Below are 26,975 nucleotides of genomic sequence, written 5' to 3' on the forward strand. Positions count from 1 at the left end.
TCCGGCACCTCCCCCTTAGCCATGTCTCTTCAGCTTCAGCTGGCTTGCTTGCTTCCTTGGCCTTCAGTTCCCTGTTTCTGGCATTTAGAGATTGTTCTTCCTTGTGCCTAAGTCAGCTGTGCACTTATAATGTTTTATGCTGTAAACAGCATTTCTGAGTCATTTTTTTGCAAAAAAGGCTGCCACATTAGCTCAACCTACCATGTTGTTAGATTTATTTGAATTTTCTTTACATAGAGAAAATAGGGACCATTTGGTAAGGAGAAAGGCCTTTCTTATCCTTCCATAATCCTAATATCATACTTTCATGGACTTTATTTGGATATGAATCAGAACCTAGATGCTCGTCGTTTGACTTTAAGCTGCTAAGTAGAGAAAGCAACTGAGGCAAGGCACTGTCAGAGTGAGGAATCTATATAGGGCCAGTATTGCCTGGGTTTCATGAACAAGGCCTGAAAGGAAGCTGTGCACTTCCCAGAAAGTGGGGACGTTTACAAACGAGACACATAAAGTTTTCTCCTGGAGGCCTGATTCTTTTGAAAGGGCCATTAGATTCTAGATTCTACACCTCCTGCAATTGGAGGGGGTGGCTGCTCTTTGGTCCCCAAAAGCCCAAAAGGCTGAGCTCGGCATGGGGTGAGGATAAAGGACAACTGCTGCTTTTTATTATCCCAGCTTTATTGCTTTGGAGAAGGATCTACATCCACTCCGGTAGGGTGGGGCAACTGGGAACCCTCTAAGTATGATTAGAAATACTTTCAAGTTCACATCAAAAATAAAAGTTCAATGTAACAGATAATAGTAACTCTTTTAATTTTGGACAAACATGGATTTCTTTACAATTTGTGTGTGTGTGGGGTTAGTTCTCTGTATTCTCAGGAAAGTTGGAAATACCTAGTCATAATTATACTTAATACTGAATATAGCATGGACTGCCAGAAGAACAAACAAATCAGTCTTGGGGGAAATACAGCCAGAATGCTTCTTAGAAGCTAAGATAGCAAGATTTTGTCTTGCTTATTTTGGACACGTCATCATGAAAGACCAATCACTAGAAAAGGATATCGTGTTTGGTACAGTAGAGGGTCAGTAAAAACAAGGGAAACCCTCCATGAGATGTATTGATGCGGTAGCTGCAACAAGGGGCTCAAACATACCAAAAATTGTGAGGGTGGCACAGGACCAGGCAATATTTCCTTCTGTTATACATAAGGTCGCTATAAGTTGGAGCCAACTCAGTGGCAACTAACAACAACAACAATTATGATTAAATTCACTAATGAGCATAATTCATAGAGCTAGCAAAAATGCCTGGAAGAAGTCGATGCTTTCATTTAGAAGTTAAATATTTCAAAATATTGTTTAAATAAGAAGGTATTCATTCAGAAGAAACTACTTCCTGATGTAGGTAGTATTTTTCAACCATTTAAACGTAGATGATCTATAGTTCTCTATTTTTATCAGCTCAATTTTTTTGTAATTTCTTTTGTTTTTTACATTTGCATCATTTGTCTGTAATTTATACATTGCATTATAGAGCAAAGGAGCCCTGTTGGCGTGATGGTTAAGCGATCAGCTGCTAACCAAAAGGTTGGCAGTTCAAACCCACCAGCTGCTCACAAGAGAAAGACCTGGTGAGAAAGACCTCATAAAGATCATAGCCTAGAAAACCCTATGAGGCAATTCTGCTATATCACGTGGGGTCACCATGAGTCGAAAATCAACTCAATGTTACCCAACAACAAGCCTTTCTCCCTCCCTTATAGGACAATTCCAAACCTGTTGCTGTCAAATGTATTATGACTCCTAGTGAGTCTAGAGGATGGAGTAGAGCTGCCCAATAGGGTTTCCAAGGAGTGGCTGGTGGATTCGAACTGCCAGCCTTTTGGTTAGCAGCTGTAGCTGTTAACCACTGTGCCACCAGGGCTCCTTATAGAACAGTAAGTATTTGAATATGCTTTCCAGTCTGTAGCACCTCCCAGTTTCACCCACACCTGGCCCTGCACTCTGCTGTTGAGAAGCTATAGCATAATAAGTTACCAACATTTCCAGACAAGATGGCTCTCTTTTGGGACATACTCTACTGCAGCCATTTAAAACTCTTTCTTCCACTTCCCTTTTTCTTTTCTGTTGGCAATCTTTCACCGATTAATTTTTCCCTGTTTTACTTTGGTCACGCTGAATTTAATACACTGATTTAAATAAAATTCCCCTGGTCTTCAGCTCTAAGATGAAAAACAAACCTATTACAAATGTCAATGTTTACCCTAAGCTTTCCTCCATCCAAAAGGTTTCCTTACTATAGCATTCCTGTCACCGACAACCTGAACTCGAACCTGAGCTCTCCCTGTACCCCTGGTGAAGGCACGGCCAGGAGATGCCCACTTTCCAAGCACCTGCTTATTTTGTCCTCTCACTCTTAAACTGGTCTGTCACTTTTTAAACTTACATTATTTAAACAGATGTCCATTGTACCAAATGCTGATTATTACGTGTTTTGAATTTGACATTTTCCCTAAAGTCTAAATTCTCAGATAATTTTTGAAAACTTGCACTTTTGTAGAGTTCACAATTTTAACGGGAAGCTAATATGTTACTTTTGATGAAAATAAAAGTTAAAAATATTAAGAATGCTTTCGACGTTTTCTACCTGAAGTTAAAATTGTTACTTTCTAATAGGCCAAATATATGTGATTATATAGTCTGTGAAGAGAATGAGAGTTTAAAGCAAAATAGTAAGCGTTGGCTGGAAGTAGAAATTACAAAATACCATAAGGTTTTATAATCAAAGCAAATCTTGGATTTTGCTTACATATTGCTGTCTAACAGTTTGCTGTGCAGTTTTTAAACTGGACGTATAGAGTGACTTTAGAAAAAAAATAAATGCTATGATTTAAGAGAGATCAACTGGCAAGTATTCGGCATTACTCTTATAGATGCGGTATCAATTTAAACCAAGGTATCTCTTCTGTTTTCTGTATTTTGGGACCAGTGCACATATATAACTCAAATCAGCCTCAGAAAGTAGACAGGTGACAAAGCGTGGATGCAAATTTTGTCCTTGAGTTTACAAAAACAAACAAAAACTCAAAGATCTTCCCTAATCATTTTGAATTACGTAGATTACTTCTTTCTGGAGAAATGTTTTCTAATGACTTTTTAAATGTTTCTGGTATTAGATGTTGAACATATGAACTAAGTTGTTGAATTGTTGAAGTCTTTTATGTTAGATAATGAAAATCAAAGAAGTTCAGGCTTAAATGTCATTGGCATGAGAACAGTTATTTCAAAAAGTTATTGAACACTTGCCATATGCCCAATGCTATACTTCTCTCTTCATATGTAGCATCTCATATGAAGCCCACAAGGACCTGGTAAGGTCGATCCCATTAGTTTCCTTATGTTTCAGGTGAAGAAACAGATGCTCAGAGTTCACATCACTAGATGGAGCAGCCAGGCTCCTGTTTACAATGGAAAACCTCAAATGGACAGATTCCAGATTCTGAGATAGGGCCAAGACTGTTAGGAGCGAAGCAAAAAGCATTTTTATTTATCATCATCTCACAGATTTTATTTCTACAATTAGTGATGCACTTCTCATTTTTACTTTTCTGAAAATTCAAAATAAAATTGTTTCCAGTTTATTATTTAAAAGGTATTCATAAGCTATCTTCTTTACAAGTTTATTTTCTTGACAGTAATTATAGCAACAGAGTTCCTAGGTGGGGCAAACGGCTAACTCACTCAGCTGTTAACTGAAAGTTTGGGGGTTCAGGTCCACCCAGAGGCACCTTGGAAGAAAGGCCTGGTGATCTACTTCTGAAAAATCAGTCACTGAAAACCCTGTGGAGCACAGTTCTACTCTGACACACATGAGGTTGCCATGAGTCAGTAGTCAACTTGATGGCAGCTAACAACAACAGCTTATGCTAGCCACTATGCTAAGTGATTTGTTTATATATACTATTTAATTTTATTGTCACACCAGTTTTTCACAGTAAATGTTATTAGTCCACTTCTGCAGATGATAAACTGAGGCTCAGAGGGCTTAAGAAATTGCTCAAGATCATCCTAGTAATTGATAGAGCCAAAATTTGAACCTGGTTATATCTGACTCCAAGGATCTGATTCCATGCTCTTTTGTTATTCCATGAACTCTGAACAAGAGATTTCTTTCCTTGCTTTTAAGAAGCAGCTACCCATATGGAAAATATCTAAGATGCCAGGTTTATGTAGGAAGTCTGGTTCTTCTAAAATTTAATCAAAATCATTCCCAAATTAAGTCTACCACTAAGAACAGAAAATTAGCATATATAATCAGAAATCTAACATAGATGACATTTGAGGACAAGGATAAAAATTTCCAAACTTCACTCATTTGTTTGTGTAGTACTGAATTCTGGAAGGAGATTGACATTTTATACCTGAAATGATGAGTCTATGCCCCAAATGTATCGCATTGATTAAACTGGTCATCTAACCATCACAGAAACATCTTTAACATACCCTCCTAGCAAGGCTCACAAGAGTTGGATACATACACAGACCTTTTCACCTGCTTGAAAGTTGGGTTACTTCAGATGTCCGGTTTTGTGACCCAAACATGGTTGTTGAAATTTATTATGGTAAATGCTCCAGATCAAGAGGAAAAAGGAAAGTTTAAAATGCAAATGTTTGGGGTATATGTGAAAAAGACTTGTGATGGGTATCTAAGAGCTATGAATTATTTTTCTGTAGCTCTTTAAACATAAGCTAGTTTCCTATGGCTAGTAACAGGCCAGTATGGTCTTATGTAGAGGCAGATCAGTAAATAAATGACTTTTCAGGTTCTTCACAGATTCTTCTCTAAACATGAAGGGTTAGTAGGTACCTTTCCAGTGACTTCCTGATGATCAGGTAGAATTCACAAATAATATATTAAACTATTTATATACATTAATTCAGTAAGGCCCTGACATTACCAATAACATAAAAGTTAATTTATAGGCTGATACTCTACATTGTGTGGGATGAAGTTGTTGTGGGGTTTTGTTTACGTTTTTAAGTGTAATAAATCAGAAGCTAAAAGAATTCTTTGGTTAGCATCACAGACTTCAGAAGTGCCACCTCAATAGACAGCATCTTTTTAGGGATAATTCTTTCTGTTCTATTATCTATCCTTGCATTAGTACCACAGACTTTTAATGTAAAAGTAATTTTAATATTTGGCCTGCTAATTCCACCAAATTACTCTTCTTTTATATAATTCTCATGACTAATCTCAAAACAATGATGTTTTTTCCAGATTGATATGTTTGTTCATTTAATGAATCATTAACAGATAATTACTGAGCTCCTTCTATGAGCCTGTGACTGTGCTGGGTCCTGGATGGCCATGGTGAATAAGGTAGACATAGTCCTTGCTTTAAATTGTAGGTCTGAAATTGTAGAGGGGAACAAACAGCAAACAGACAGAATACTTGCAGGTTGTGATAGGTTCTATGAAGGAGTTGAGATAGAGGAGTTAAGATAGAGAATAAACGAAGAACCTACTTTATATAGGGTAGCTTAGTGGATAACTGTAGTTTTTGCCTGCTCAGCATCCACTCACATATGTGCTTGGAGAACCACCCACATTCCACTTTCAGTCTACGTGGTTCGTGTGGGAATGACTCCACCACTACCTTCATGCATGTGAGCAAGACCATGCCAATCAAAGTATCACATCCCTCAGGCCACAGTGACTAGTTCATATAACTAGTAATCAGGGCGGATTAACCAGTAAGCAAGGTACCCATGGACTTAATTGTGCTTACTTACTACAGTGCACAATTTCACCTGTTGTTCACCACATCTTTGGGCATCTTTGTGGTGAACAACAGGTGAAATTTTGCACTACGTATGGGGTGAAACGCATGTGAAATTGTGCACTACAGATTAGTAAATAAGCACAAGTAAGCCCATGTGTACCTTGCTTATTGGGTAATCCATCCCTGCTAGTAATCCAAGCCAGGTTAGTCAGAATCCGAGAGATCTGTACCAGTCGGGGTCTAGTCAGGAAAATAGAAACAACGGTTATAGTAACAGAAATAATTTAACATAGGAAATTGGTTAAGTGGGTAATGGAAGAGTTAAAAGGCAGAAGGGGACCTCTGAGGTAACACTGAGCTATTACATGGAGAAAGCAACTATCACCCTAGGTTAGGGGAAGTAAATTGGGAGGTAGGCCCCACAGGGCTAGGACCTAGACATCTGGAGAAAGGGCACTGCCAGGTTGGTGCTGGTACCCCAGGACACCATTACAGCTGCTTCCAGATAGATCCTGCCAGTGGGAGGCACTGGCAGGAAATTAGAAGTCAAGAGGAGGAGAGGAGCTATTTTCATGCTTTCTGCTTAGGTTGGCATTCCTCCCTAATCTTTTGGCCCCAGCTGTGTGTTGCCCTCAGAAATTCCATACTCAGCTGTACCAGCTATGCAGTGCCCATTGGGCATTAAGCACCACCCTCCACATGCCTGCTCAGAGGTTACAGTAGCTACACCATGGTGATCTGATCACCTGCTCGGCCCTGTCCCTTTGAAGGCTTGAACACTAGTTCTAAGTCACATCCCAGATGCCTGACTATCAGTTGTGAGGTGCTCCTTGGAACTTCGGGTACCACCCATGCAGCTCCCCCTCAGAGCTCCAAGCCCCACCTGCCGCAGCTTATTCTCCTTTTCCTTTTGATAAAGGTAGTAAAATCATGTCTTCCTTTTTGTTCCTACAGCCCTAGAGAAGATCACTGCTTCCTGTAGTTACTACTCATCATCCCCATTTTACTGGTTTAGCTTTCCCGTACTTACATAATTAGGTCCTTTAATTAAATATCCTCTAAAATTCCTAGTATGATTTCTGTTTTGACCTTGACTAAAACAAGTACATTTACTATATTTAAAGAAACAGAAGAGAAGATTGAATATAGAAGTAGGTATTTAAAAAAAAAAAAAAAAACCCAGCTGCCATCAAGTCGATTCCGGCTCATAGCAACCCTACAGGACAAGGTAGAACTGCCCCATAGGGTTTCCCAGGCTGTAAATCTGAACAGATGCAGACAGCCACATCTTTCTCCTGTGGCCTTTGGTGGATTTAAACTGCTGGCCTTTTGGTTAGCTGCCAAGTGCTTAACTACTGGGCCACTAGGGCACCTTCAGAAGTCAGTATGTTTACTATGACTTGTAAACACTAGTGTCTTTGCTTAAGTCTTTCCAAGTTGTGGCCTATTTACAAACCAATGTACAAGTTGTTTCCTTTGGGTGGTGTATTAGTTCCCTAGCGCTTTCATAACAAATCACAAACTGGGTGACTTAAAACAACAGAAATTTAATCTCTCTCAGTTCTGGACATTAATAGTTCAAAATCAAGGTGTCAGCAGGGCCATGCTACCTCTAAGGGCTTTAGGAGAGAATCTGCTCCATGCCTTTCTCTTAGATTCTGGTTTTGCCAGCAATTCTTGGTGTTCTTTGGACTGTAGATGCAACATTCCAATCTCTGCCTCTGTGGTCACATGGCATTCTCCCTGTGTGTCTGTCTGTTTCTTCTTTTCTTACAAAGGTATCAGTCATATTGGATTAGGGCCCACCCTAATCCAGCATGACCTCACCTTAACTTGATTACGTCTGTAAAGACCCTATTTCCAAATAAGGTCACAATCACAGAAACAGTGGGTAGAACTTCAGCATATCTTTTTTGAGGACACAATTCAACCTATAACATGTGGCTATTCTTAGATGACTATAATGCTTTCATTAAAACAAACAAACACCCAAAATTTTGGGTTTCTTGAAATAGAAGCACAAGAACTGGGCATTTCAGACAGGAACAAACTCTGTCTGACATTACTGAAGGGTTATCATCATCCTATTTTATATATAAGGAAGGTAAAACCATGATAGGTTTGTGGTCAGTTTGCAGACATGCACAGAAATCAGGGGACTTTGTTATATTACTTGGAGTTTGACAGTTGATTAACAGGTTTCTTGTTTATACCATATGGGTTAACCCATCATTACAGAGGAATTTTGTTCTGACAGAAGAATGGTGGCATTAGCTATTAGAGAGATAAAAAATGAAAACAACGAGATATCACCTCACCCCGGCAATAATGGCAATGATAAAAAAAAAAAAAAAAAAACCACACACACAGAAAACAACAAATGTTGGGGATGGTGTGGGGATATTGGAACTGTCATATATTGCTGATGGGAATGTAAACGGTACAATCACTGTGGAAAATGGTATGGCGCTTCCTTAAAAAGTTACAAATAAAAATACCTTATGATCCAGCAATCTCACTTCTAGGTATATATCCTAGAGAAATAAGAGCCATGACACAAATAGATACATGCACACCCATGTTCACTGCAGCATTATTCACAATACAAAAAGATGAAAACAACCTAAGTGCCTATCAACAGATGAATGGATAAACAAACTGTAGTACATACACACAATGGAATACTGTGCAACGTTAAAAAACAATGATGAATCTGCAAAACATCGCACAACATGGATGAATCTGGAGGGCATTATACTGAGTGAGATAAGTCAATTACAAAAAGACAAATATTGTATGAGGCCACTATTATAAAGAGTCCAGAAAAGGTTTATGCACAGGAAGAAATATTCTTTGATGGTTACCAGGGAAGGGAGGGAGAAGGAGGGAAAATCACTGACTAGACAGTAGACACACTTTACCTTGGCTGAAGGGAAAGGCAATACACAATTAAGGCAATACACAACATGACCAAGACAAAGGAAGACACTTAGAGATACACAAGAGTAAAAGGCAACAACAGTAATACACAGTCCTGCGATAACAGTAATAACAAACAATAATTTATGAATAGATACACAGGTAGATATATAAGCTGAACAGGGGTGGGTTGGCATATGAGTACGCCCAAGGACATATATAGGTTTAGCAGAGGATATTTCTACATTCACATTTGTATGTACTGCAAATATATCCATGTATATAGTAGAGCACACAGGGGCAAAGCTATGAAAACTTCTTAGCCATAACAAAACACCTTGAGGGACTGGGTCACTGGGCTTTGAGGCTTTGGGACCATAGTCTCAGGGGCATCTAGGTAAATTGGCATAACACTAGTCCATCAAGACACTGTTCAATATCCTACCTTGGTGAGTAGCAACTAGGGTCTTAAAATCTTGTGAGCAGCCATCTAAGATACAACTATTAGTCTCTTCCCACCTGGAGCAAGGAAGAATGAAGAAAATCAAAGTCTCAGGGAAACAATTGTCCAAAAGACTGATGGACCACATGAACCATAGCTTCTACTAGCCTGATACCAGAAGAACTAGATGGTGCCTGGATACCACTACTGACCACTCTGAGCAGGATCACAGTAGAAGGTCCTGGTCAGAGAGGGAGAAAAATGTAGAAAAAAATTCAAGTTCTTGAAAAAGACAAGACTTACTGGTCTGATAGAGACTGGTGGAACCCCTGAGACTAAGGCCCTTAGATACTCTTCAAACCTGGAACTGAACCCACTTCAGGAGATCACCTTTCAGCCAAACAGTACATAGGCCTATAAAGCAAACAGTAACACCTGTGAAGAACGTGCTCCTCAGAACAATCAAACACATGAGACCAAAAGGGCAGCATTTGCCCAAAAACAGAGTTCAGAAAGCAGGACTGAGCAGGAAAGAAGGGTGAATGGAAACAGGGAACTCAGGGAGGAGGTGAGTAGAGTGCTGTGACATTGAGGGGACTGTAACTAATGTCACAAAACAAAATGTGTATAAATTGTTGAATGAAAAACTAATTTGCTCTGCAAACTTTCACCCAAACTACAGTAAAATGCTCCAAAACAAGTTTCTTGGAGGCACAAAAAATAAAACAACCTGCAATATGCAGATGACACAGCCTTGGTTGCTGAAACTGAAGAGGACTTGAGGCACTTACTGATGAAGACCAATGACTACACCCTTCGGTAATTAATATAAAGAAAACAAAAATCCTCACAACTGGACCAATAAGCAACATCATGATAAACAAAGAAAATACTGAAATTGACAAGGATTTCATTTTACTTGACTCCACAATCAACGTCCATGGAAGCAGCAGTCAAGAAATCAAATGATGTATTGCGTTGGACAAATCTGCAAAAGACCTCTTTGAAGCGTTAAAAAACAAAGATGTCAGTTTGAGGACTAAGGTGAACCTGACCCAAGCCACGGTATTTTCAGTTGCCTCATATACAGATGAGAGCCAGACAGTGACTAAGGAAGACCGAAGAATCATTGATGTATTTGAATTATGGTGTTGGTGAAGAATATTGAATACACCATAGACTATCAGAAGAACAAGCAAATCTGTCTTGGAAGAAGTACGGCCAGAATAATCCTTAGAAGTGAGAACTGTGAGAATTTATCTGATGTACTTTGGACATGTTATCAGGAGGGACCAGTCCCTGGAGAAGGACATTATACTTGGTAAAGTAGAGGGTCAGTGAAAAAGAGGAAGACCCTAAAGGAGATGGATTGACACAATGGCTGCAACAATGGACTCAAACATAGCAACAATTGTGAGCATGGCACAGGACCAGACAGTGTTTTGTTCTGTTGTACATAGGGGTCTCTATGAGTTAGAACTGACTTGATGGCACCTAAAACAACAACCCACCACACGTCCATCAGTTTGTTGTACTGTAGTGGCTTGCGGTAATGCTGGAAGCTATGCTATTGGTATTTCACATACCAGCAGGATCACCCATGATGGACAGATTTCAGCACAGCGTCAAGACTAAGACAGACGGAAGAAGGACCTAGTGATTTACTTCTGAAAAAACTGGCCAGTGAAAACCTTATGAATAGCAGCAGAACATTGTCTGATATAGTGCCAGAATGTGAGCCCTGCAGGTTGGAAGTCACTCAAAATATAACTAGGGAAGAGCTGCCTCCTCAAAGTAGAGTTGACCTTAACAATGTGGATGGAGTTAAGCTTTCTGGACCTTCATTTGCTGATGTGGCATGATTCAAAATGAGAAGAAACAGCTACAAACATCCATTAATCATCGGAACATGGAATGCAGAATGTATGAACCTAGGAAAATTGGAAGTCGTCAGAAATGAAATGGAATGCATAAAGATCCATATCCTAGGCATTAGTGAGCTGAAATGGACTTGTATTGGCCATTTTGAATCAGATAATCATATGGTCTACTATGCCAGGAATGACAACTTGAACAGGAATGACGTTGCATAGAACATTTCAAGATCTATCCTGAAGTACAAGGCTATCAGTGATAGGATAATATCCATATGCCTGCAAGGAAGACCACTTAATATGATTATTATTCAAATTTACACACCAACCACTAAGGCCAAAGATAAAGAAATTGAAATTTTTGACCCGCTTCTGCAGCCTGATCAAACATGTGGTCAAGATGCATTGATAATTACTGGTGATTGGAATGCAGAAGTTGGAAACAAAGAAGAAGGATCAGTAGTTGGAACACATGGCCTTGGTGATAGAAATGATGCTGGAGATTGCATGATAGAATTTTGCAAGACCAATGACTTCTTCATTGCAGATACCTTTTTTCAACAACATAAACGGCAACTGTACAAGTGGCCCTCGCCAGATGGAATACACAGGAATCAAATCAACTACATTTGTGGAAAGCTCAATAATCATCAGTCAGAACAAGGCCAGGGGCCAACTGCAGAACAGACCATCAATTCCTCATATGCAAGTTCAAGTTCAAGCTGAAGAAAATTAGAGCAAGTCCACAACAGCCAAAGTATTACTTTGAGTATATCCCACCTGAATTTAGAGACCATCCAAGAATAGATTTGACACATTGAACACTAATGACCAAAGACCAGATGAGTTGTGGGATAACATCAAGGACATCATACATGAAGAATGCAAAAGGTCAATGAAAAGACAAGAAAGAAAGAAAACACCAAAATACGTGTTAGAAGAGACTATGAAACTTTGTCTTGAATGTAGCTAAAGCGAAAGGAGGAAATGATGAAGTAAAAGTCCTGAACAGAAGATTTAAAAGGCAGCTCGAGAAGACAAAGTAAAGTATTATAATGAAATGTGCAAAGACCTGGAGTTAGAAAACCAAAAAAGAAAAACACTGTTGGCATTTCTTAAGCTGAAAGAACTGAAGAAAAACAATCAAGCCTTGAGCTGCAATATCGAAGGATTCTATGGGCAAAAAAATTAAACAATATAGGAAGCATCAAAAGAAGATGGAAGGAATAGAGTCACTGCACCAAAAAGAATTGGTCGACATTCAACCATTTCAGGACGTAGCATATGATCAAGAACCAATGGTACTGAATGAAGTCGAAGCTGCTACTGAAGGCATTATTGAAAAACAAGATTCTAGGAACTGATGGAATACCAACTGAAGTGTTTCAACAAATGGATGCAACACTGGAAATGCTTGCTCATCTATGCCAAGAAATTTGGTAGACAGCTACCTGACCATCTGACTGGGAGAGGTCCATATTTGTGCCCAGTCCAAAGAAAGGTGATCCAACCGAATGCACAATTTATTGAACAGTATCATTAATATCACATGCAAGTAAAATTATGCTGAAGATAATTCAAAAGCATTTGTAGCAGTACCTATCAACAGGGAACTGCCAGAAATTTAAGCTGGATTCAGAAGAGGACGTGGAATGAGGGATATCATTGCTGATGTCAGATGGATATTGGATGAAAGCAGAGAATACCAGAAAGATGTTTAACCTGTGTTTTATTGACTATGCAAAGGCATTCAACTGTGTGGGTCATAACAAATTATGGATAACATTGAGAAGAATGGAAATTCCAGAACACTTAATTGTGCTCGTGTGGAACCTGTACGTAGACCAAGAGGCAGTCGTTTGAACAGAAAAAGGGGATACTGCATGGTTAAAATCAGGAAAAGTGTGCATTAGGGTTGTATGCTTTCACCATACTTATTCAATCTGTATGCTGAGAAAATAATCCAAGAAGCTGGACTGCGTGAAGAAGAACACAACATTAGGATTGGAGGAAGACTTATTAACAACTTGCAATAGACTAATGCCCGAAATGGAGGCTTAGTCAGACACACCATGCTGTCCCTGTATAGCCGAGACCCAAGAAACCAAGTGAAACAGATACAGATGAAAATCCTGGAACCCTGAGTATCAAATGAAAGGATAAAGAACTAGATCAAAACTGACTGGAAGAAGAAACTGATTGAAAACAGCGAAGGAGAAGAGATAGAGCAGAGGGGCCCTGCCAGCTAGCCTGGCACAGCGGGATCATCTTGAGATAAAGATAGCAGCAATCCCAGGTGAGGAGCACAGAAGGCAACTTCACAGGGTTTCCAGCAGGACACAGAGTAACTGTGTAGACATATCCAGAGTGTACTAAGGTCCCAATTGCTGGCAGCAGCCAACAGGAAGAGCCTAGGCACACTCGCCCAGTGACCAGAGGAGTATGCTTCTGCTCCCCTGAACCCTCCTGGTGATTAGTGGCACAAACTCCCCCATCCCTATAGCCACGACTTATTTACATGCACATGTTAATAATTAACATTATTAACCTGTGATATGCAGATGACACAGCCCTGCTTGCTGAAAGTGAACTTGAAGCACTCAGGTGAAGATCAAAGAATACAGCCTTCAGTATGGATTACATCTCAGCATAAAGAAAACAATAATCCTCACAAATGGACCAATAAGCAACATCATGATAAATAGAGAAAAAATTGAAGTTGTCAAGGATTTAATTTTACTTGGATCCACAGTCAACGCCCATGGAAGCAGCAGTCAAGAAATCAAATGACTTACTGCTTTGGGCAAATCTGCTGCAAAAGACCTCTTTCAAGTGTTAAAAAGCAAAGATGTCACTTTGAGGATTAAGGTGCGCCAGACCCCAAGCTGGACAATTAATAAGGAAGACCGAAGAAGAATTGATGCCTTTGAATTATGGTTTTGGCAAAGAATATTGAATATACCATGGACTGCCAGAAGAATGAACAAATCTGTCTTGGAAGAGGTGCAGCCAGAGTGTTCCTTACAAGTGAAGATGGTTAAGACTTCCTCTTACGTAATTTAGATGTTATCAGAAGGGACCAGTACCTGGAGAAGGCATCATGCTTGGTAAAGGAGAGGGTCATCAAAAAAGAGGAAGCTCCTTAATGAGATCGATTGACACAGTGGCTGCAAAAAGGGGCTCAAGCATAACAACAATTGTGAGGATGGCACAGTTCTGGGCAGCGTTTTGTACTGTTGTACCTAGGGTCGCTATGAGTGTAACAGACTCGACAGCACCTAACAACAACAACAATGGTCTCCCTTTCTCTTACTTTTCCCTTTCCTTAAAATTTATTGAGAGTCGTTAATATGACAAGATGGGCATTTATCGGTGAAATTGTATTAAAATAAGAAACTGTTTTCTTGCGTGGTGTATCTGTGGTATCAGAGATAAAATAATGAAAATATGATATTAGTTATGTGTTGCTTCTTGTTCCCCATTCTCAAATCATCTGGGGCCTCAAACCTTATTATTAGACTATCTCAATTTAAAATGCAAGTTTACACATTTGGAGGTGGAATAATTAAATACTAAATGAGTTTCACCAGAGATAATGCTTTTAAACAGCAGAGTGAATATAGTACAGCTGTTTAGTTTATTAGGTGTCATGATTTACCATATGTTACCATGACACATTTTGTTAGTAATTTGAGTATTTGAGACATTATTTTTGTTCATATCTAGGATGAAAACATGTTCAAAACAGGTTTATATAGACAATTTCTATGGAGCATATTTATCTCAACTTCAGGGATTCAATTAATTGAATACGGCTCTCCTGAATATCTTCACTGGCTTATTCTGAATTTTCCATTAATATTCATCCTCGAAGCTTTTTACCTAATAAGAATTCTCTTTTTAGAGAAGTGTCTTGTGAAGTAATTTTAAAAGGCACACATTTTAGTGTCCAATCTAAATTTTTACAGTAGTATGCAAGCTTCCTAAATAGCTTTAATGAAAGGTGGTATACTTTTTTGGTAACAAATATATCTTCTTTTTCCGAATATTTTTGTTATGTTTTATAATAAGATAAATATATGAATGTATTTTTTTCTAATTACAAAGGTTATATATGCTCCTTTTCCAATATTTGAAATACTATAGGAATGTAAGGAGTAGGGATTAAGTCCTTCCATAATCTCAACCCACAGAGATGATCTCTGTTTATACTTGTTCATATCCCTCCATGTTGGCAGTGTGTATATTTATCTTTGTGTGTACACACATAGTACATGTATTGTGTTTGCCATTATACTTTACATATTGTTCTATTATCTGATATTCACACTTATCAATATTTCATGAATTTTTATTTCACATAAATGTTGCTGTTAGATGCTGTTGAGTGAGTTCCAACTCATAATGACCCCATGTACAATAGAACAGAACACCACCCGGTCCTGTGCCATCCTCACAATTGTTGTTATGCTTGAGCCCATTGTTGCAGCCACTGTGTCAATCCTTCTCGTTGAAGTTCTTCCTCTTTTTCGTTGATCCTGTACTTTACCAAGCATGATACCCTTCTTCAGGGACTGGTCCCTCCTAGTAACATGTCCAAACTACATGAGATGAAGTCTCACCATCCTCACTTCTAAGGAGCATACTGGCTGTACTTCCAAGACATATTTGTTCATTCTTCTGGCAGTCATGGTATATTCAGTATTCTTTGCCAACATCATAATTCAAATGCATCAGTTCTTCTTTGGTCTTCCTTATTCATTGTCCAGCTTTTGCCTGTGTGATGGCTAAGGTTATGTGTCAGCTTGGCTGGGCCATGATTGTCAGTGGTTTGGCAGTTATATAATGATGTAATTTGACAGACATTGGACTGATTGTTCTTCCATAATGTAATCACGTCTGTGATGAGATCTTAAGGGGAGTTTCCTTGGGGGTGTGGCCTGCTTTCAATATATTTGTATGTCTGGCAGAGCTCACTGGCTGTGGATCCTGCATCTGTTTCATCATCATCTGACCACCGGTTCTTGGGACCTGAGCCAGCAGCCTGCCATATTACCTGCCAATCTTGAATTTGTCAACCCCTGGAGCTACGTGAGTCAAGAGAAGCCTCCAGCCTGACACAATTCACTGGTTTTGCTTCTCTGGAGAGCCCAGCCTTAGACAGCATGCACATGAGGCAATTGAAAATACCATGGTTAGGGTCTGGTTCACCTTAGTCCTCTAAGTGACATTTTTGCTTTTTAACACTTTAAAAAGGTATTTTGCAACAGATTTGATGCAAATAGAGATTTGCTTCATATAAATAGAGATACACAATTTTTAAATGTTATGTAGTATTAAATTTTTTAACACAATGGTTTGATCCCATGGATTTACTTTTGCAACTTGTTTTTCATGTAAAATGTAACATATAAAATCTTTCTAGAGCAATACATGGATATTTTCTTTATTCTTTTTGGGTGCTGTATAGTAATCCTATTGTATTAATGTACCATGATTGACTGAACCATTCATTCTCTTTCTGATGGATATTAAGACCATTTGTAATGTTTTAAAGAACATCTGACCATGTATTACTGTGCACTTATGCAAGTACAGTACCTTTCTAGGTTATTGAATATGAACAATTTACAGTTTGATAAATATTACTAGAGTGTCTTTTGGACAGTGTATATGAATACTACATTTTTATTAATCCTGGGTATTGTCACTTAAAAATTTTAGCTTTGTATAAAAAATTTTAAATGGAAACCTAATTTGCTATGTGAACTTTCACCTAAAACACAATAAAATATTTTTTAAAATTTTAGCAGACATTAGAGGTGTAAACTGAAAGTAATAGTTTTAATTTTGCATTTCATTTATTATTTTTAGTTGGAGCATTATATTTATCTTTTTTTTTTTTCTTACCTGAATTGCCTGCCCTTACCTGCAAACATAACTTTTGGTTTACTTGTGATTTTTTATCTTGATTGCAGAACTCTTTATTTATTGTGGATAGTAAATTCTCATATGCGTTGTAAATAGTTTTTTTCAAAATGTTGGCGTTTGAGGTTTTTTTTAAATCCTGAGTGACTGAATGAAGGAATAAATGATAAGAAAGATTTTAAAAACTAATAAAGTACAATGCAATAAATTTATAATAAACATATGTACACAGACTGCTGTGGGATCATAGAAGAATGACATCTAAAACAAAGGGAGGGTAAGAGAAGGCTGGCTACCTGCACCAGGTAAGACTTGAGGTGTGTTTTAAAGTATGAGCCCCATTGCCATCGAGTGGATTCCAACTCATAGGGACCCTATAGGATGTAGTAGAACTGCCCTATAGGGTTTACAAAGCTGTAATCTTTACCGAAGCAGACTGCTACATCTTTCTCTCGCAGGGTGGCTGGTGGATTCAAACTGCCACCTTTCACTTAACAGCACAACGCTTAACCACTGCCCCACCAGGGCTCCTTAAAGTATGAATAGATATCATTAAATGAAAGATGAAGAAAGTTGTTCAGGGAAGAGAATGCAGCATGTCCAAATGAGGGCAGTGAGTTTATGTTAATGGTGATGGAATAACTTGAAAAAAGCAAAAATGATTGCACAACTTGGAGAATGTAATCGATGTCACTGAATTGTACATGTAGAAATTGTGAAATGGTATCTCTTTTGCTGCATATATTTTCACCAAAAATAAATAAATAAATAAAATAAGATAAAGCAAATTAAAAAAAAAAAAAGAGCAAGATATATTCTAAGAGTGTACATAGTTCAGTGTGCCTAGAGAAAAAGGTATCGAGTGGGTAGTTGTGAGATGGGGCTGCAGAGGCAGAGCAGGGCCAACTTAGGAATGGTGTGGTACGTTAGGATAAGACATATGAACTTTACCCTGAAACTTGGGAAGACATTGATATATCTAGATTTGGATTTTCGGAAGTTTATTCTGACACAGGTATGGGAAATGTTACAGAAGAAGTGCGACGCAAACAGGAAAACCAGATTGTGCTCTTGTTGTGGCAGGCATTAATTTTGCATTGGCAAAATCATCAGGGATGCAAAATGAAATCTTTCCGGTTTCTCTAAAATTGAAATTGAGTCAATTCTAGAAAAATATATACCTGGGGAGTCGGAAGGTAGAGTAAAGGGACTTCTTATTTTCCTTTTGGCCTTTTTTAAAATTATTTGTTTTTAGTTTTTTTGTTTGTTTGTTTTTTTAAATCAAGGATAAACTTTAATAATAAAAACAAGGATTTTTTAAAAAACTGCACCAAAAACATAGGAAAGTTCTAACTTAGAACGTTGTATGGTAAATATTGTGCTTTGGTGGATCACCAAATCAGTATGAACCCAAATTGTGATATGGTTACTAAAATCTGGTATAATAATAGTTGGTTCCTTCAGTGTTTCTGCTGTGTAATCATCAGATTGTATCTGGAACTGTGTGTTCACTTCCGCTGTCCAACTTGAGAGGATCACCTGGACCATGTTCAGAAGGAAGGAACCTTGGTGGCGAAATGCATTGAAACCATGTTAGATAGGAAACTATTAAAGAAAACGGGCATGTTATGCTCAGAGTAGATCAGACAAGATATTTTATATTAGTTATTAAAGATCTATGATGCCGAAGAGAAATAAAACGTATTTCATTAAATTTGTAACAGAAGTAGGAACAAGGAATTGAAGCTACAAGGCGGGCAGATTTTGACTTAAAATAAAAATGAGTGGGTGCTACTTAACCCTTTCATGCCTAAAAAAACTGATGATTTTAATGCTGTTGCCAACTTCTTGTAAACTGGCAAAAAATGTAGCATTCCTTTATTAAACTAATAATTATGACCAGGTGTACTATAATAGAGTACATAAAGTTCAGCCATGTTTATTTGTATGTAAATTTATTTTAATAAGTGGGCATGTATTTTCTTTCCCATTAAATAAAACTAACACGACTATTTTTTTAAGTTTGTTATGTGGGATCTTCTTATGTTTCCAAGCTAGCACAGTAAATAGTTGTTGTTAGCTGACATCAAGTCGATTCTGACTCATGGCGGGCCTATGTGTGCAGAGTAGAACTGTGCTCCATAGAGTTTTCAATGCTGTGATCTTTCAAGAGCAGATCACCAGGCCTGTCTTTCCAGGTGCCTCTGGGTGGATTTGAACTGTCAATTTTTGGTTAATAGTCCAGTGCTTAACCATTTGTGTCATGTATTAACAACACTAAATAATCAGTTTTCTCAGCATTATGGATGTCTCCCTGACATGACCATAAACACCCCCTCCTCCCACACACACTGTATACATAGGTCTAACTTGCCACTTTTATCCCCATGGTTTTAACATTTATTGAAGCTTTCTTATCTATGGCTATAGGTGTCACATCCCCTAACCTATAATGATGGACTGGAGTCAGTTGAGAGAGACCTGTCCTACAATCTAGATCAGGGCAGATGTCAAATACCTCCAAAGATAAAATTTTAGTTTCATCCTGTAAGTGACTGGGCAGATTGTAATTGCGCTATAACCCCACAGTGGCCTCAAATACACTGGGCTATGGGATATGCTCTGTTATTCCATCATCCTGGGCTGGTGATATGGTGGTGTTTTTGTTGTATACCATCGAGTTGATTCTGACTCATGGTGACCCTATATGATAGTAGAACTTCACATAGGGTTACCAAGACTGTGATCTTTACGGGAGCTGATCATCATGTGTTTTCTCCCATGAAGCAGCTGGTGGGTTCGAACCGCCAACCTTTTTGGTTAGCACCCAAGTACTTAACCATTACACCACCAGGGATCCTGGTAATATGGTAGTGAGACTTAAGAAAGGCAACACGATTTTGTGTTTTCCTGGTGAATTGATATGATGTATTTCAAAGATGTGTAATCTTTAAACTCTAAGAAAATAAAGCTTACTAGAGAGAATTTGGACAATCATTTTGCAAATACACCCAATTTCTTTGGTTGGAAAGTAGACTTAACATACCAAAAGTTATTATTGCTCATCAGTAGTTGTTGCATGTTATCTGTTTATTAAGTCTTTCTTTCCCCTGCCCAGGAGTTATTTAACATCAACTCTTAGTCATTTGGAATCTACTACACTTCTGCTGATGGTCTGTGCTCGAGATGGTGATGGGCTCACATCTGCCATTAATGCTGATGTCACTATACACATTCTTCCAACAACTCTGGTGCCTGCCGTTTTTGAAAGGTCCAAGTATACTTTCTCAGTTTATGAAGATGTGCCTGAAGGCAGTCCTGTTGGAACAGTGAAAGCAAGAGAGCCCTTGAATAAGTGCTTTTTACACTGCATTAAAGTCCACTATTGGAGCATTTCCTGTATTTAGCCTGTGCAAACTTGTATGCATTTTTCCTTCTCTCCGTCTTACCTAATGCAAGAAAACCAAAGGGAGATAGTGAAGCTCTTTGTTCTTTCATCAGTGTTTCTATGATTACAAAAATAATGATTACAAAAGTAATAGGTTGTTTTAAAAGAAAGTTTAAAAAAATAAAGAATACTTATAGTGTAGAAAGTTTAAGTCTTCTATAACCCACTTCCCCAAACATACACAAGTTTAATTTTTTTTGTTGGAAAAATGTATCCTTTTATATTTTTTTTGTTCTGCAACTGCCTTCTTTTTGCCACTTATATATACCAGACATCATTCTGTATCATTGAAAAAAATAGCTGCAGAGTATTTCAACTAGGATATAAATCATGTTTTATTTAAACATTTCCCTTTTGCTATTAATTTGAGTGATTCACAATTTTTGCTAGTCCAAATAGTGCTGCAGTGAGTATCCTTGTCTTTTATACTTGTGAAGGTACCTCGGCAGGATAAATTTCTAGACATGAGTTACTTGTCCAAAGATCTTGTCCTCCTCAAAGTCCCCTCCCTTTCTTCCCTCTGCCTTCTCTCAACCTTTGCAGAGGGTTTTTGCCATTCATAGGTAGATATCTAGAGAAACATAAACACAGTGTGGCTTCCTCAAATATATAAAAAAGGTATCCAATTTATGCTTTGAATATCTTTCCCTTTTACCTAATGCAAGAAGAAGGAAGGAATGAAGACAGTTAAACTTGTGGCTTGCTCCTTGTTGGTTGGACATAACCTCTCTCCATTTATACATCTTAAACCACGTGTCCATTTTTCAACAGTCTTTGGAGAGCTGAGGAAGAAGCAATAAATTAAATTGTATTCTCTGGAGCTGTTGTTAGGTTCTGTTGAGTTGATTTTGACTCATAGTGACTTCATGTGAAGAGTAGAACTGCCCCATAGGGTTTCCTAGGCTGTAGTCTTTAAGGGAGCAGATTGCCATGTATTTCTCCCACAGAGCTGCTGGGTAGATTTGAATCGACCACCTCTTGATTAGCAGCTGGCTAAGCATTTAACTATTGCACCACTAGGGCTGTTTGTATTCTCTGTATGTGTAGAATATATCAACATTATTTTTTCAAATCCTTTTTTTATAATTTATTTTTATACCAACATTTTAGATGTAGTATGTATTAACATTTTCAGCTATCAGTGTTTTTTTTTTTTTTTTTAAATATACAGTGACTGTTTTCTCTTTTTTCCCCCCGGATTCCACAGAGCCAATCTTTTACAGAATCACTTCCGGCAGTCTGAATGGAAAGTTCACTATTCACCCATGGCTGGGCACCATTTGTACCCAGAAGCCTCTGGATCACAAAACGCAGCCTGTGGTTGTGCTCACCGTCCAGACGCAGCTGGCCAGCTCCCCAGGCTGCAGCAGCACAGAAGTCAACATAACTGTCCTCGACATCAATGATAACACCCAGCTTTTCTCGCAGACTCTGACGAGATTAAAATATTTCAGTTCACACCACCTGGCACAGCTTTGTACCTCGCACGAGCAGAAGACAAAGACAGTGGCCTGAATGGATTTATTCAATACTCCATTGCCAGCCAGACCCAAGCATCTTCACCACTGACCAAGGCCTTGGTGTGGTGTTCCTCAATGGGAGTTTGGGAGCGGATGCGCGGCAGAAGCACACGCTGATGCTCATGGCCAAGGACATCGGAGTTCCTCCTCAGGCATCCCTGTTGGTGCTGACAGTAGTTATTGAAAAACAAGAATCAAGTCCACCCTTGACTTTTGAAAATTTGGTCTATCAAGTAGAAATTAGTGAATCCCTCTCACCAACTGCCCAAATACTGCAAATACAGGCCTACTCACTTGGCCCACAGCACACTTCACAGCTCATGTATTTGCTGGAACCCAGTGTAGCCTCTGCTGTGTTTGGCATCAGCCCTTACACAGGTTGGATTTATTTGCGGCAACAGCTCAACTATGAATCCACACAAACATATAATTTTAGAGTATTTGCCTGGATTCCAGAGGACAGATTGTTGCAAAATGTGAGCACCTCAGTAATTGTTCGTGTCCTGGATGAGAATGACAATTCCCCTAACTTCTTGCATGATGTGTTGTTTCTGAAAGTCAAGGACAGTCCTGTTCACCAAGGGGTCATAGGCAAGATTACAGCAGTTGACAGAGACTCTGGGAAGAATGGACAGCTCTCATATTTCCTTTTGTCTGATGAAAAATTCTTCAAGATGAATCCTAATACAGATAGCATTTTGTAGATTCCAATGATTCCTATAAAATTGAGACTGACAAAACTCAAATCTTTCCAGTATAGCATTAGTTAAAAACATATAATTAAAGCTATAATTTATAGTAAATACACGTATTTGATTATAGTATTTTGTGATTTTAAAATGAAGTAAAAATTGAATAGAATTTTACCTATAATGTTTCATATTTCTCTTGCCTTACATCCATATATTGCTGATATATGGTTCGTACTCTGACTCAGAGGTATAGTCAGAATTGGATTGAAGAAATCCTTACATAAAGTCTGAAGTTTTTGACCAGTCATTCTTTTTCATTTGTAGATTTTTTTCAAAATATCACAAACATTTTATGAAATATAAATTTCCTCGTTGTAAAATTTCCTCATTTTGGTAAGGGAAAGGAGAAAAGGGAAAAATTTACAGTGAGTGTTTTTAAAGTTTTAATTAAGAAATTAAATATAAAAATGTTACTATATTTAAAATTTGTTGTTGTTAGGTGCCGTCAGGTCGGTTCCGACTCAGGGAATTTATTTCATTTTTATAACCACTTAAAAATGAAATATAATTTCCTCAACTCAACTATAGTTGAGGAAACTGAGACTTAGATAGCTCAAGGAACTTGCCCAAGGTCTCGGAGCTAGTAGAAGGAAAGAGAAGGCTACCACTCTGTAAAATTCCACCCTTGATTTTTGAAAATTTGGTCAATCAAATTTGGAGACACCATTTATTTTATAGCCTGTGTAAATGGTGCCCCCTGCCCTTTGCTGGGGTCAGAATTTGAATTCAGTTGGGATTGACTTCAAGCCTTTGATCTAAGAGCATCTTTACGTGTAAACTAGAAAAAGGTGCCTCTTCTTTCAGGCAGATGTAGCTTCTCATCAGGTACGTGGCTTGGCAAGAAGAGTACAAACTGGACTTACGCTCCCATTCACTCCTGAAGCCAGGACCCCTCTCCTGTGCAGGACACACACTGCGCACCTGTTCATGATGGCCCTGCTTGTACTTTACTCCCATATGGCTAGTTTTCTAGGTATTCTATTTCAGTTGACTTATTTTCTTGAAAATATACAAACTATAATTGGTTTCTCTATGATCTTCTATCTCCCACAATCAGTCCAGCTCCCAGATTCAGAAGACCAGGCATTATTCCCTTAGTTGTGTGACCTTGAGCAAGTAACTTAACCTCAGAGCTTCAATTTCCTTAGCATGAATAGGAGATAACTCTTGAAATGCTCTGTGTCATGCTCTGAGGGCACCCTTCAATGCACGCGGATGTGTCCATCCTCTACATCCTGGTGCTCTGAGCAGACATCATAGTGATCAGGACTCTTCTTCCCATTGAGCCCTGACTTGGCATCACCCACGCCCTAGCCCCAGGCTAAGCCCCACAGTCCTTTTCACCACTGACCTCTAAATAGCTGCTACTTATCAATCAGTATTTGTTCATCAAATAAAGATCTGTTTGCCATTTAGGACTCAGGGTTTTCAGAGAAGAATTACAGTTTGGAATTTAAATTTGAAAAAAAAGTGTGTGATTTTTGTTAATTAAAAAATGCTATAGTAAACACTGCCATTTAAACTCGCCAATCCAGTAACTTATCCAAATGTGAATTTTCTTATTTGCTCCTTACTTTGGTTTTTGTTTTGTTGTTAGTGGCCATCAAGTCGATTCCGACTCATGGCAACCCCATGTGTGCATAGTAGAATTGTGCTCCATAGGGTTTTCAAGGCTGTGACTTTTCGGAAGCAGATCACCAGGCCTGTCCTCTAAGCGCCTCTGGGTGGGTTCGAACAGCCAACCTTTCGGCTAGTAGTCGAGCACTTACTGGATGTCATTTTATTTGGATTAAGAGACAAAAAAATCTTAGAAATAGGAATGGTAGGTGGTCACTTGAAGGTGGTCACATGATGTCTGTTGTTGTTGCTGTTGGATGTTGTGGAGTCAGTTTTGACTGACAGCGACCCCATACGACAGTAGAACTGCCCTATAGGGTTTTCTTGGCTGTAATCTTTATGGAAGCAGATTGCCAAGTCTTTCTCCCTCCGAGTCACTGGGTGGATTGAGCTGCCAACCTTTCGGTTGGCAGCCAAGTGTTTAACCATTGCACCACTAGGTCTCCTTCACTTCATGAGTGCTTTGATATTTTCATAAGTGTGAGGAAACCAGTGTGCAGCAGAACTCCGCAGCAGGAGATGGGCTACCCAAGGGAGCACATGTCCCCTGACAGCCCTCAGCGGTAGGCAGGGGCAGTTAGGGGCATGTCTGAAACGTGTGAGAAGTTACAGAAGGTGGCACAGTTCTAGGCAAGAATATGTAAAATAAGGCTTGTAAAGCATTTAGAGTTATTTGATAAGTTACTGTCCATTGCTACACATATTTTGTGAGATAAAAAGGATTAACTGTGTAAGTAAAAGACAAACTATTGTCTGAGGAATATCATCTGATTTCCAGAAAGATATTCTGCCATTATTTTAAAGTAATAATAACAACTACTATGTGTGTAATAATTTACAGTTTACAAGATACTTTTAAATTTATGATTGCATTTGTTTCCAATAGCAGCTCCAGGAGGTGGGCTGATAGACATCATTGTCTGAGGTGGAGGTAGAGAGACCCAGCCCCAGACCTTGGGATGTCCGAGTTCATGTGTGTTCTGCTCTTCTGTATAGCAGCATATAGAGGAATCAACATTGATTTTAAGTCTTTCGAATTATTAATAAATTACTACAGAGTATTTTATTATTTGCTTTTATGAATTCACTTTTTAGTTCAAAAAGTTGATGGTAGATAATTTGAAATACAAAGGATGACAATTTTAATATTTTCAGTAGCAACTTCAGAAAATTCTTTCAACAGTAGAACCACGTACTACGCACATGGTCTTGAAAATTGTGCTTTTGCTCAGAGCTTTGTATTTGAACATCCTTTGTGTGAATTATTTTGGATGTGGTTCATAGTGTCAGTATCCTAATTCCCAATGCCAATCTCTATTGTTCTGCTCTGTGTTCCTCAGGTGAACTTATAGGTTGGGTGGCATTGGATTGTGAGCATCAAGCACACCATCAGGCGACTGTCCTAGTGAACCACGGCTCCCCATCACGCAATGCCACGATGGTGGTTTACATCTCCGTTACTGACATCAATGATAACAAGCCGTATTTCCCACAGTGTCTCCCTGGAAAGGAGTTACACGTCAAGGTATGTGAGGTGAAGTAGCCTCGCAGTGAATTTTCAGTATTCTTAGCAGACGTGGAATTATACATTTGTTTTGAGCACCATCTTGTGGTAGAAAGTGAGAATTTATTATATCAGTCAGTGTGGCGATGCGTACATTTCAAGAAGACCTAGAAACTGCACCAAGTGTCAAAAAAGACATTTTTTTAAAGAAAATGGTTGTATATGGTATTTGGAATTGCACATTCAGCTGTCTTATAATAATGTAGTTCTGCCCTTTGTATGCAAACATAATGGAACCGATTATCAGAAATACTCAGACATGAATTGTTTTTCCAATAGTACATGCATCTCTGTCTGTGCAGGCCTCCTTATGAGCAATTGATACACATCTCTAAAATGGTTAGTTAAAGGTAGGGGACAATCTGTAGTTCCAAAGTGGATAGATGTACACCTAGAGATTGTAAAAGTTCATCCTTTTGAGCACGTGCACAGACTTCCAATTATATTATTCTTTTTCTTCTTGTTCTTTTTCACTTCCATGATTTTGTATGTTTTATAATATATATAATAAATTAGCATATTTGTTTATGTACATAATAAATAAATATACCTTGCAGCTACTCCTAATGTTTTTTTCTTTTAATATTTTATTGTACTTCAGGTGAAGGCTTACAGAACAAATAGTTTCTCATGAAACAGTGGTACACATGTTGTTTTATGACATTGGTTAACAACCCGACAACATATTAACCCTCTAAATTCTCAACCTTTTTTTTTTCTTTTTTTTTTTGGTGAAAATACACATAGCCAAAGATACAACGTTTCAAAAATTTCGACATACACAGTTCAGTGACATTGACTACGCTCTTCCAGTTGTGCTGTTACTCTCACTTAAGATGAAGACGTACAGAGCAAAACAGTTTCTCATTTAACAGTTACTACAAATGTTGCCCTGTGACAATGGTTAACAGTCTCACAACACATCAACAATATCCTTACTCAACCTTGTGTTCCTTATCACCAGCTTCCTTGTCCCCTTCTGCCTTCTGGCCCTTGTCACTGGACACCTGTACCTTGTTAGTCTCATTTGGTTTCACAGGGCTGTCCACTCCCAGGCTGAACAGTGAACCTCGGAGGTAACTTCACCACTGAGCTAAAAGGGTGTCTGGGGGCCATACTCTC

General features: G+C 38.5%; 1 protein-coding gene across 1 annotated transcript in view; it reads left to right on the plus strand.

The window, feature by feature from the left end:
• Nucleotides 1-26,975, plus strand: part of DCHS2 (dachsous cadherin-related 2) — a 384,708-nt gene that overhangs the window by 228,425 nt on the left and 129,308 nt on the right. The window contains 5 exon segments of the mRNA XM_023733482.1: nt 20,071-20,303; nt 21,599-21,805; nt 21,808-21,939; nt 21,942-22,607; nt 25,627-25,814. Of these exon segments, the coding sequence (XP_023589250.1) occupies nt 20,071-20,303; nt 21,599-21,805; nt 21,808-21,939; nt 21,942-22,607; nt 25,627-25,814 (1,426 nt within the window).

Source organism: Trichechus manatus, unplaced genomic scaffold, assembly GCF_000243295.1.
Source record: "Trichechus manatus latirostris isolate Lorelei unplaced genomic scaffold, TriManLat1.0 scaffold00059, whole genome shotgun sequence".
Classification (NCBI taxonomy): domain Eukaryota; kingdom Metazoa; phylum Chordata; class Mammalia; order Sirenia; family Trichechidae; genus Trichechus; species Trichechus manatus.